This window comes from Cetorhinus maximus, unplaced genomic scaffold (genome assembly GCF_964194155.1).
Source record: "Cetorhinus maximus unplaced genomic scaffold, sCetMax3.hap1.1 HAP1_SCAFFOLD_393, whole genome shotgun sequence".
In the NCBI taxonomy this organism is placed as follows: Eukaryota; Metazoa; Chordata; class Chondrichthyes; order Lamniformes; family Cetorhinidae; genus Cetorhinus; species Cetorhinus maximus.
In genome coordinates this window covers 188,457-200,810 of record NW_027596339.1, presented here as the reverse complement: position 1 = coordinate 200,810, position 12,354 = coordinate 188,457, and the positions used below count along the sequence as shown (strand labels likewise).

The 12,354-nt window shown below is 50.1% G+C and overlaps 1 protein-coding gene across 1 annotated transcript in view; it reads right to left on the bottom strand.

Annotated features, from left to right (window-relative positions):
* LOC144673603 (uncharacterized) overlaps positions 1-12,354 on the bottom strand; it is a gene marked incomplete at its 3' end in the record, with an annotated part of 236,213 nt that overhangs the window by 175,870 nt on the left and 47,989 nt on the right. Inside the window, exon 3 of the mRNA XM_078535351.1 lies at positions 380-830. Coding sequence (XP_078391477.1) covers positions 380-830 — 451 coding nt within the window. The remainder of the gene's footprint in view (positions 1-379; positions 831-12,354) is intronic.

Genomic DNA, 12,354 nt, shown 5'->3' with positions numbered 1-12,354 from the left:
CCCTCACCCTCTCAACCCCAAACACCCCCACCACACCCTCCTAGACCCCAAACAATTCCACCCTCACCCTCTCAACCCCAAACACCCCCACCACTCCCTCCTAGACCCCAAACAACTCCCTCACCCTCTCCAGCCCCAAATACCCCCACCACTCCCTCCTAAGCCCCAAACAACAACCTCTTGACCCCCAAGCAACCCCTGCCCTCACCCACTAGACCCCTAACCACCTGCCCCAGTCCCCACCAGCACTCCCTCAGCTTCCCCAGCTCCCCCAAAACCCCCTCAGCCTACACTCCCCTGCCCCTTCACCCTGCCCCCCTTTCCCCCACCACCAGTTTTTCTGTACTGCCCAGTAGGGGTTGATGCTCTGCAATGTTACCTGCTATCGTGCTGTAAGGATGATACTGGAGATATTTCCTGTGTGGAGCTCGATCCCATGCCTATGCTGGATCCATCTTCACCGCGAGTCAGTGCATCCCCATCTGATTCCTCGGCCATTCTTCCAACCTGCTCATGGGCTGGGCCTGACCCCAGCCTTCCCTCTTCCAGATCACCAGTGGGATCGATTTTCATGTGGATGGGTTTCTCTGTACTGCTTGCTGCAGGGTGGCCTGGGACCTGAAGAGTCTGTCCACCATCCATCTGGTGAAGGTTCCACTCCTGTGCTCCAGGTGGCTGCTCTGCTTCCTGTAGCAATGAGGCCTCTTTACTTCCTGAAACTCCCTTTCCTTCAGTCATGTGATTCTGTTCTGTCGAATCATCCCTCACTTCACCTTCCTTTTTTCTTGCTTTATCAATCAGTTTTAAGCTCTCCTTTTGAGTCAATGTATCTACATTGGAAAAACACAAGGCATGACATTAAAACACTGCTTACTCACAGATTTCCAATGCTGATCTGCATGTGTAAATACACTGAGTTCCTGCTGAGTTCACACAAGTTCTGGTAAATCCAAAAGAGAGTACCTCATCTTTGAAGAGCTAACACCATGAGGTGAGGGAGCTCTGGGTGAATTCATGCTCTTCTGACACACGTATATGAACCCTTTGAGAAGAAGAGGGCCTTTCTGGTCATCTAATTTCTGATTTGACATGAAGCTAAGGCTTAGGAACATGGGCTGGGATTCTCCATATCCTCTGCCATAACCTCAGCTTCTTTCCGGGATTTCAGCCAATCTTCCACTGAGGTAACAGTAGTCAATGGGAAAGTTCCCAAAGGAGGGAGCAAGGAACGATCAGACGCCCTTTCCTCTCCATTCACCCCACACAATTAACTCACCATCCAACCATTCCAGCACCCAATAAAAAGATCTATGAGTTTTCTCCTCTCCAAAAGCAAATCACGGCTTATTTGATATCACTGAAGGTCCTGAATTGGCTGTGTCATTCCTGGGAGAACATACTGTGACAATGATCATCTACAAGGGTCCCTAGAGTCTTCAATCCATTCCTAACCAGCTCTGAATTTAAAAGGTGATTTTATCTGTACAGTGAGGTCTATTGGTGTATATCAGTTTGGGGAATCAGTGTGGAAATGGAAAGTATGGGATAATAGAGAGTGCGGGGTAGAATGTGTGGGATAGTGAGTGCGGGATAATAGAGAGTGTGGGATAATAGAGTGTGGGATAAAAGAATGTGGGATAATAGGGTGTGGGATAATACAGAGTGAGGGTTTGAGCGTGCGGGGTAGAGCATGTGGAATGATAGAGAGTGTGGGATAATAGAGAGTGTGGGATAATAGAGTGTGGGGGATAATAGAGAGTGTGGGATAATAGAATGTAGGATAATAGAGTGTGGGATAATAGGGTGTGGGATAATACAGAGTGAGGGTTTGAGCATGCGGGGTAGAGCATGTGGGATGATAGGGAGTGTGGGATAATAGAGTGTTGGATAATAGAGAGTGTGGGATAGAGAGTATGGAGTAGAGCATTGGGATAAAGAGTGTGGGATAATAGAGAGTGCGGGATAGAGAGTAAGGAGTAGAGCATGCGGGATAGAGAGTGTGGGATAATAGAGAGTATGGGATAATAGAGTGTGGGATAATAGAGAGTGCGGGATAATAAAGTGTGTGGGATAATAGAGAGTGCAGGATTGAGAGTGCGAGATAGACTGTGTGGGATAGAGAGTGTGGGATAGAGCATGTGGGATAGAGCATGTGGGATGATAGAGAGTGTGGGATAATAGAAAGTGTGGGATAATGGAGGGTACTGGATAATAGAGTGTGTGGGATAGAGTGTGTGGTATAGGGAGTGTGGGATAGAGAGTGTGGGATAGAGCATGCGGGATAGAGCATGTGGGATGATAGAGAGTGTGGGATAATAGAAAGTGTGGGATAATGGAGGGTACTGGATAATAGAGTGTGTGGGATAGAGTGTGTGGTATAGGGAGTGTGGGATAGAGAGTACAGGATAATAGAGAGCTTGGGATAGAGAGTGCGGGATAGAGAGTGCGGGATAGAGAGTGAGCGATAGAGTGTGCGGGATAGAGAGTGCGGGATAGAGAGTGCGGGATAGAGAGTGCGGAATAGAGAGTGCAGGATAGAGTGTGCGGGATGGAGCATGCGGCATAGAGAGTGCGGGATAGAGAGTGCAGGATAGAGAGTGCGGGATAGAGAGTGAGCGATAGAGTGTGCGGGATGGAGCATGCGGCATAGAGAGTGCGGGATAGAGAGTGCGGGATAGAGAGTGCGGGATAGAGAGTGCGGGATAGAGAGTGCGGGATAGAGAGTGCGGAATAGAGAGTGCAGGATGGAGCATGCGGCATAGAGAGTGCGGGATAGAGAGTGCGGGATAGAGAGTGTGGGATAGAGAGTGCGGGATAGAGAGTGCGAGATAGAGAGTGCGGGATAGAGAGTGCGGGATAGAGAGTGCGGGATAGAAAGTGAGGGATAGAGTGTGCGGGATGGAGCATGCGGCATAGAGAGTGCGGGATAGAGAGTGCGGGATAGAGAGTGCAGGATAGAGAGTGCGGGATAGAGAGTGCGGGATAGAGAGTGCGGGATAGAGAGTGCGGGATAGAGAGTGCGGGATAGAGAGTGCGGGATAGAGAGTGCGGGATAGAGAGTGCGGGATAGAGAGTGCGGGATAGAGAGTGCAGGATAGAGAGTGCGGGATAGAGAGTGCGGGATAGAGAGTGCAAGATAGAGAGTGCGGGATAGAGAGTGAGGGATAAAATGTGCGGGGTAGAGCATGTGGGATGATAGGGAGTGTGGGATAATAGAGTGTTGGATAATAGAGAGTGTGGGATAGAGAGTATGGAGTAGAGCATTGGGATAGAGAGTGTGGGATAATAGAGAGTATGGGATAATAGAGTGTGGGATAATAGAGAGTGCGGGATAATAAAGTGAGGGATAGAGTGTGTGGGGTGATAGGGAGTGTGGGATAATAGAGTGTGCAGGATAGAGAGTGCGGGATAGAGAGTGCGGGATAGAGAGTGCGGGATAGAGAGTGCGGGTTAGAGCGTGCAGGATAGAGAGTGCGGGATAGAGAGTGCAGGATAGAGAGTGCGGGATAGAGAGTGCGGGATAGAGAGTGCAAGATAGAGAGTGCGGGATAGAGAGTGAGGGATAAAGTGTGCGGGGTAGAGCATGTGGGATGATAGGGAGTGTGGGATAATAGAGTGTTGGATAATAGAGAGTGTGGGATAGAGAGTATGGAGTAGAGCATTGGGATAGAGAGTGTGGGATAATAGAGAGTATGGGATAATAGAGTGTGGGATAATAGAGAGTGCGGGATAATAAAGTGAGGGATAGAGTGTGCGGGGTGATAGGGAGTGTGGGATAATAGAGTGTTGGATAGTAGAGAGTGTGGGATAGAGAGTAAGGAGTAGAGCATGCGGGATAGAGAGTGTGGGATGATAGAGAGTATGGGATAATAGAGTGTGCGGGATAGAGAGTGCGGGATAGAGAGTGCGGGTTAGAGCGTGCAGGATAGAGAGTGCGGGATAGAGAGTGCGGGATAGAGAGTGCGGGATAGAGAGTGCGGGATAGAGAGTGCAGGATAGAGAGTGCGGGTTAGAGCGTGCAGGATAGAGAGTGCGGGATAGAGAGTGCGGGATTGAGAGTGCGGAATAGAGAGTGCGGGATAGAGAGTGCGGGATAGAGAGTGCAGGATAGAGAGTGCGGGATAGAGAGTGCGGGATAGAGAGTGCGGGATAGAGAGTGCGGGATAGAGAGTGCGGGATAGAGAGTGCGGGATAGGGAGTGCGGGATTGAGAGTGCGGGATAGAGAGTGCAGGATAGAGCATGCGGAATAGAGAGTGCGGGATAGAGAGTGCGGGATTGAGAGTGCGGGATAGAAAGTGCAGGATAGACCGTGCGGAATAGAGAGTGCGGAATAGAGAGTGCAGATAGAGACAGCGGGATAGAGACTATGGGATAGCGTGTGCGAGATAGAGATTGCGGGATAGAGTGTGCGGCATAGACAGTGCGGGATAGAGTGTGTAGGATAGAGAATGCGAGATAGAGAGTGCGGGATAGAGAGTGCGGAATAGAGAGTGCGGGATAGAGTGTGTGGGATAATAGAAAGTGTGGGATAATGGAGAGTACCAGATAATAGAGTGTGCGGGATAGAGTGTGTGGGCTAGAGAATGTGGGATAATAGAACGTGCAGGATAGAGCATGTAGGATAATAGAGAGTACAGGATAATAAAGAGTTTGGGATAATAGAGTGCACAGGATAGAGTGTGCTGGTGGAGAGTGCAGGATAGAGCGGGCAGGATAGAGAGTGTTAGATAATAGTGTGTGGGATAATAGAGAGTGCGGGTTTGAGCATGCAGGATAGAGCGTCTGGGATACGGCATGGGGAATAGAGAGTACAGGATACTACAGAGCGTGGGACAGAGAGTATGCGGGATAGAGAGTGCGGGATATAGAGTGTGGGGTAGAGAGTGAGGAATAGAGAGTGCGGGATAGAATGTGCGGGATAGAGTGTGTGCGATAGGAAGTGCGGGATAGAGTGCGCGGGGTAGAGTGTGCGGGATAGGGTGCGTGGGATAGAGTGCGCGGGATAGGGAGTGCGGGAGAGAGTGCATGGGATAGAGAGTGCGGGGTAGAGTGTGCGGGATAGAAAATGCCGGATAGAGTGCGCGGGATAGAATGCGTGGGATAGAGAGTGTGGGGAAATAGAGAGTACGGGACAATAAAGAGTGTGGAATAATACAGTGTGCGGGATAGAGCGTGCTGGTAGAGAGTGCAGGATAGAGTGTGCGGGATTGAGACTATGAGATAATAGATCGCGCAGGATATAATAGAGAGTGCAGGTTCGAGCGCACGGGATAGAGCATCTGGGATACCGCGTGGGGAATAGAGAGTACAGGATACTAGAGATTGTGGGAAACAGAGTGCGGGATAGAGAATGTGGGATAGAGAGGGCAGGATAGAGAGTGCGGGATAGAGACTGCGGGATAGAGTGTGCAAGATAGAGAGTACGGGATAGAGATTACGGGATAGAATGTGCGGCATAGACAGTAAGGCATAGGGAGTGCGGGATAGAGTGTGTGGGATAGAATGGGTGAGACAGAGAGCGCGGGATAGAGAGGGCGGGATAGATGTGTGGGATAATAGAAAGTGTGGGATAATGGAGAGTACCAGATAATAGAGTGTGCGGGATAGAGTGTGTGGGATAGAGAATGTGGGGTAATAGAACGTGCAGGATAGAGCGTGTGGGATAATAGAGAGTACAGGATAATAAAGAGTGTGGGATAATAGAGTGCACGGGATAGAGTGCGCTGGTGGAGAGTGCAGGATAGAGCGTGCGGGATAGAGAGTGTGAGATAATAGAGCGTGCGGGATAATAGACAGTGCGGGTTTGAGTGTGCGGGATAGAGTGTCTGGGATACAGCATGGGGAATAGAGAGTACAGGATAATAGAGAGGGAGGGATAGAGAGTGCGGGATAGAGAATGTGGGATAGGATGTGTGGGACAGAGAGTGTGGGACAGAGAGTGTGCGGGATAGAGAGTGCGGGATAGAGAGTGCGGGATAGAGAGTTCAGGGTAGAGAGAGAGGAATAGAGAGTGCAGAATAGAATTTGTGGGATAGAGTGCGCGGGGTAGAGTGATTGGGATAGAGTATGCGGGATAGAGAGTGCAGGATAGAATGTGCATGATGGAGTGTGCGGGATAGAAAGAGTGTGATAGAGTGCGCGGGATAGAGTACACGGAATAGAGTGTATGGGATAGAGTGCGCGGGATAGAGTGCATGGGATAGAAAGTGTGGGATAATAGAGTGTGCGGGATAGAGCGTGCTGGTAGAGAGTGCAGGATAGAGTGTGCGGGATAGAGAGTGTGAAATAATAGAGCGCGCGGGATAATAGAGAGTGGAGGTTCGAGCGTGTGGGATAGAGCATCTGGGATACTACATTGGGAATTGAGAGTACAGGATACTAGAGAATGCAGGAAAGAGAGTGCGGGATAGAGAATGTGGGATAGAGAGGGCGGGATAGAGAGTGTGAATAGAGAGTTCATGATAGAGTGTGCGGGATAGAAAGTTCGGGAAAAAGAGTGCAGGATAGAGAGTGCGGGATAGAGAATCTGGGATAGAGAGTGCAGGATAGAGCATGCGGGATAGAGAATGCGGGATAGAGAGGGCGGGATAGAGAGTGTGGTTTAGAGAGCGTGTGATAGAGAATGCAGGATAGAAAGAGCGGGATAGTGAGAGCGGGATAGAGTGTGCAGGATAGAGAGTGCAGGATAGAGAGTGCGAGATAGAGTATGCTGGAAGAGAGTGCAGGATACAGTCCGCGGGATAGAGAGTGCGACATAGAGTGTGCGTGATGAAGTGTGTGGGATAGAAAGAGTGGGATAGAGTGCACGGGATAGAGTACATGGGGTAGAGTGCACGGGATAGAGTACATGGGATAGAGTGTGCGGGATAGAGTGTGTGGGATAGAGAGTGCGGGGTAGAGTGTGTGGGATAGAAAATGTGGGATAGAGTGCGCGGGATAGAGTGCATGGGATAGATAGAGTGGGGTAATAGAGCGTGTGGGATAGAGCATGTGGGATAATAAAGAGTACGGGATAATAAAGAGTGTGGGATAATAGAGTGTGCGGGATAGAGTGCGATGGTAGAGAGTGCAGGATAGAGCGTGCGGGATAGAGAGTGTGAGATAATAGAGCTGGTGGGATAATAGAGAGTGCGGGTTTGAGCATGCGGGATAGAGCGTCTGGGATACGGCATGGGGAATAGAGAGTACAGGATACTAGAGAGTGCGGGAAAGAGAGTGCGGGATAGAGAATGTGGGATAGAGAGTGCGGGATAGAGAATGTGGGATAGAGATTGCGGGATAGAGTGTGTGGGATAGAGAGTGCGAATAGAGAGTTCGCGATAGAGCGTGCGGGATAGAAAGTGCGGGGAAAAGAGTGCGGGATAGAATGTGCGGGATAGAGCATGCTGGTAGAGAGTGCAGGATAGAGTGTGTGGGCTAGAGGATGTGAGATAACAGAGCTGGTGGGATAATAGAGAGTGCGGGTTTGAGCATGCGGGATAGAGCGTCTGGGATACGGCATGGGGAATAGAGAGTACAGGATACTAGAGAGTGTGGGAAAGACAGTGCGGGATAGAGAATGTGGGATAGAGAGTGCGGGATAAAGAATGTGGGATAGAGAGTGTGGGATAGAGAATGTGGGATAGAGAGTGCGGGAAAGAGAGTGCGGGATAGAGAATGTTGGATAGAGATTGTGGGATAGAGTGTGTGGGATAGAGAGTGCGAATAGAGAGTTCGTGATAGAGCGTGGGGGATAGAAAGTGCGGGAAAAAGAGTGCAGGATAGAGCATGCGGGCAAGAGGGTGTGAGATAATAGAGCGTGTGGGATCATAGAGAGTGCAGGTTCGAGCATGCGGGTAGAGCACCTGGGATCCAGCGTGGGGAATAGAGAGTACAGGATAATAGAGAGTGTGGGATAGAGAGTGCGGTATAGAGAATGTGGGATAGAGATTGTGGGAAAGAGAGTGCGGGTTAGAGAGTGTGGGGTGGAGACTGCGGGATAGAGACTGTGGGATAGCTAGTGCGAGATCAAGAGTGCGGCATAGAGAATGCGGGATAGAGTGTGTGGGATAGAGTGGGAAAGATAGAGTGCGTGGGATAGAGAGTGCGGGGTAGAGTGTGGGATAGTAAGTGCTTGATAGAGTGTACGGAATAGAGTGTGTGGGATAGAATGGGCGAGATAGAGAGTGCGGGATAGAGAGTGCCGAATAGATGTGTGGGATAATAGAAAGTGTGGGATAATGGAGAGTACCGGATAATAGAGTGTGCGAGATAGAGTGTGTGGGATAGAGATTGTGGGGTAATAGAACGTGCGGGATAGAGCGTGTGGGATAATAGAGAGTACAGGATAATAAAGAGTGTGGGATAATAGAGTGTGCAGGATTGAGTGTGCTGGTGGAGAGTGCAGGATAGAGCGTGCGGGATAGAGAGTGTGAGATAATAGAGCATGCGGGTTAATAGACAGTGTGGGTTTGAGTGTGTGAGATAGAGCGTCTGGGATACAGCATGGGGAATAGAGAGTACAGGATACTAGAGAGTGTGGGATAGAGAGTGCGGGATAGAGAATGTAGGATAGAATGTGCGGTACAAGAGTGTGGAACAGAGAGTGTGCGGGATAGAGAGTGCGGGATAGAAAGTTCGGGTAGAGAGAGAGGAATAGAGAGTGCAGAATAGAATTTGCGGGATAGAGTGTGTGGGATAGAATGCGCGGGGTAGAGTGCGTGGGATAGAGTATGTGGGATAGAGAGTGCAGGATAGAGTGTGCATGTTGGAGTGTGCGGGATAGGAAGAGTGTGATAGAGTGCGCGGGATAGAGTACACGGAATAGAGTGTATGGGATAGAGTGCGCGGGATAGAGTGCATGGGATAGAAAGTGTGGGATAATAGAGTGTGCGGGATAGAGCATGCTGGAAGAGAGTGCAGGATAGAGTGTGCGGGATAGAGAGTGTGAGATAATAGAGCACGCGGAATAATAGAGAGTGCAGGTTCGAGCGTGCGGGATATAGCATCTGGGATACTGCATGGGGAATAGAGAGTACAGGATACTAGAGAGGGCGGGATAGAGTGTGCGAATAGAGAGTTCGTGATAGAGTGTGCGGGATAGAAAGTTCAGAAAAAAGAGTGCAGGATACAGAGTGCGGGATAGAGAATCTGGGATAGAGAGTGCGGGATAGAGCATGCGGGATAGAGAATACGGGATAGAGAGGGCAGGATAGAGAGTGCGGGATAAAGAGTGCGGGATATGATGTGCGGGATAGACAGTACGGGATAGAGAGTGTGGGATAGAGAACGCAGGATAGAAAGAATGGGATAGTAAGAGCGGGATAGAGTGTGCAGCATAGAGAGTGCAGGATAGAGAGTGCGAGATAGAGTATGTTGGCAGAGAGTGCAGGATACAGTCCGCGGGATAGAGAGTGCGACATAGAGTGTGCGTGATGAAGTGTGTGGGATAGAAAGAGTGGGATAGAGTGCACGGGATAGAGTACATGGGATAGAGTGTGCGGGATAGAGTACATGGGATAGAGAGTGCGGGGTAGAGCGTATGGGATAGAGAGTGCGGGGTAGAGTGTGGAGGATAGAAAGTGCGGGAGAGAGTGCGCGGAATAGAGTGCATGGGATAGATAGTGTGGGGTAATAGAGCGTGTGGGATAGAGCATGTGGGATAATAAAGAGTACGGGATAATAAAGAGTGTGGGATAATAGAGTGTGCGGGATAGTGCTTGCTGGTAGAGAGTGCAGGATAGAGCATGCGGGATTGAGTGTGTGAGATAACAGAGCTGGTGGGATAATAGAGAGAGCGGGTTTGAGAATGCGGGATAGAGAGTGCGGGATATGATGTGCGGGATAGAGAGTGCGGGATAGAGATTGTGAATTAGAAAGTGTGAGATAATAGAGCATGTGGGATTATATAGAGTGTGGGTTCGAGCATGCGGGGTAGAGCGCCTGGGATCCAGCGTGGGGATTAGAGAGTACAGGATACTAGAGTGTGCGGGAAAGAGAGTGCGGGATAGAGAATGTGGGATAGAGAGTGCGGGATAGAGAATGTGGGTAGAGATTGCAGGATAGAGTGTGTGGGATAGAGAGTGCGAATAGAGAGTTCGTGATAAAGCGTGCGGGATAGAAAGTGTGGGAAAAAGAGTGTGGGATAGAGTGTGCGGGATAGAGCATGCTGGTAGAGAGTGCAGGATAGAGCGTGCGGGCCAGAGGGTGTGAGATAACAGAGCTGGTGGGATAATAGAGAGTGCAGGTTCGAACATGCGGGATAGAACTTCTGGGATACAGCGTGGGGAGTAGAGAGTACAGGATACTAGAGAGTGCGGGATAGAGTATGCGGGACAGAGAATGCGGGATAGAGAGGGCGGGATAGAGAATGTGGGATAGAGAGTGTGGGATAGAATGTGCAGGATAGAGAGTGCAGGATAGAGAGTGCGGGATATGATGTGCGGGATAGAGAGTACGGGATAGAGAGTGCGGGATAGAGAATGCAGATATAGAGGGCGGGATAGAGAGTGCGGGATAGAGAATGCGAATTAGAAAGTGTGAGATAATAGAGCGTGTGGGATCATAGAGAGTGCGGGTTCGAGCATGCGGGTAGAGCGCCCGGGATCCAGCGTGGGGAATAGAGAGTACAGGATAATAGAGAGTGTGGGATAGAGAGTGCGGTATAGAGAATGTGGGATTGAGATTGTGGGAAAGAGAGAGTGCAGGATAGAGAGTGTGGGATAGAGTGTGTGGGATAGAAAGTGCGGGATAGAGAGTGCAGAATAGAGCATGCGAGATAGTGAGTGCAGGATAGAGAGTGCGGATATAGAGGGCGGGATAGAGTGTGCAGGATAGAGAATGCGGGATAGAGAGTGCGGGATGGAGAGTGCGGGTTAGCGAGTGCGGGATAGAGAGTGTGGGATAGAGACTGTGGGATAGCTAGTGCGAGATCAAGAGTGCGGCATACAGAATGTGGGATAGAGTGTGTGGGATAGAGTGGGAAAGATAGATTGCGCCGGATAGAGAGTGCGGGATAGAGTGTACGGGGTAGAGTGTATGGGGTAGAGTGCATGGGATAGAGTGTGCAGGTTAGAGTACACGGGATAGAGTGTGCGGGATGGACTGTGTAGGATAGAAAGTGCGGGGTAGAGTGTGCTGGATGGAAAATGCGGGATAGAGTGCACATGATAGAGTGCGCGGGATAGAGAGTGTGGGGTAATAGAACGTGTGGGATAGAGCATGTGGGATAATAGAGAGTACGGCATAATAAAGAGTGTGGGATAGTAGAGTGTGCGTGATAGAGCGTGCTGGTAGAGAGTGCAGGATAGAGTGTGCGGGAGAGAGAGTGTGAGATAATAGAGCGTATGTGATAATAGAGAGTGCAGGTTCAACTGTGCGGGATACTGCGTGGGGAATAGAGAGTACAGGATGCTCGAGAGTATGGGAAAGAGAGTGCGGGATAGAGAATGTGGGATAGAGAGGGTGGGATAGAGTGTGTGGGATAGAGAGTGCGAATAGAGAGTTCGTGATAGAGTGTGCAGGATAGAAAGTGCGGGAAAAAGAGTGCGGGATAGAGAGTGTGGGATAGAGAGTGCGGGATAGAGAATGCGGGATAGAGAGTGCAGGATAGAGAGTGTGGGATAGAGAGTGTGGGATAGAGTATGTGGGATAGAGAATGCGGGATAGAGAGTGCGGGAAAGAGTGTGCAGGATAGAGAGTGCGGAATAGAAAGGGCGGGATATGGTGAGCAGGATAGAAAGAACATGATAGAGACTGCTGGATAGAGAATGCCGGATAGAATGTGCGGGATAGAGAGTGCGGGATAGTGAGAGTGGGATAGAGTGTGTGGGATAGAGAGTGCAGGATAGAAAGTGCGAGATAGAGTGTGCTGGAAGAGAGTGCAGGATAGAGTGTGCGGGATGGAGAGTGTGAGATAATAGATTGTGCGGGATCATAGAGAATGCGGGTTTGAGCATGCGGGATAGAGCGCCTGGGATGCTGCATGGGGAATTGAGAGTACAGGATAATAGAGTGTGCGGGATCATAGAGAGAGCGGGTTCGAGCATGCGGGATAGAGCGCCTGGGATGCTGCATGGGGAATAGAGAGTACAGGATAATAGAGTGTGTGGGATAGATAGTGTGGGAAAAAGAGTGCAGGATAGAGAGTGCGGGTTAGAGAATGTGGGATAGAGCATGCGGGATAGAGTGTGTGGGATAGAGAATTTGGGATAGAGAATGCTGGATAGAGAGTGCAGGATAGAGAGTGCGGGTTAGAGTGGGCCGGCATAGAGTGCACGGGGTAGAGGTTGAGGAATAGAGAGTGTGGGATAGAAAGTACGGGATAGAGTGTGCGGGATAATAATTGCGGGATAATTTGCACAGGATAGAGTGCG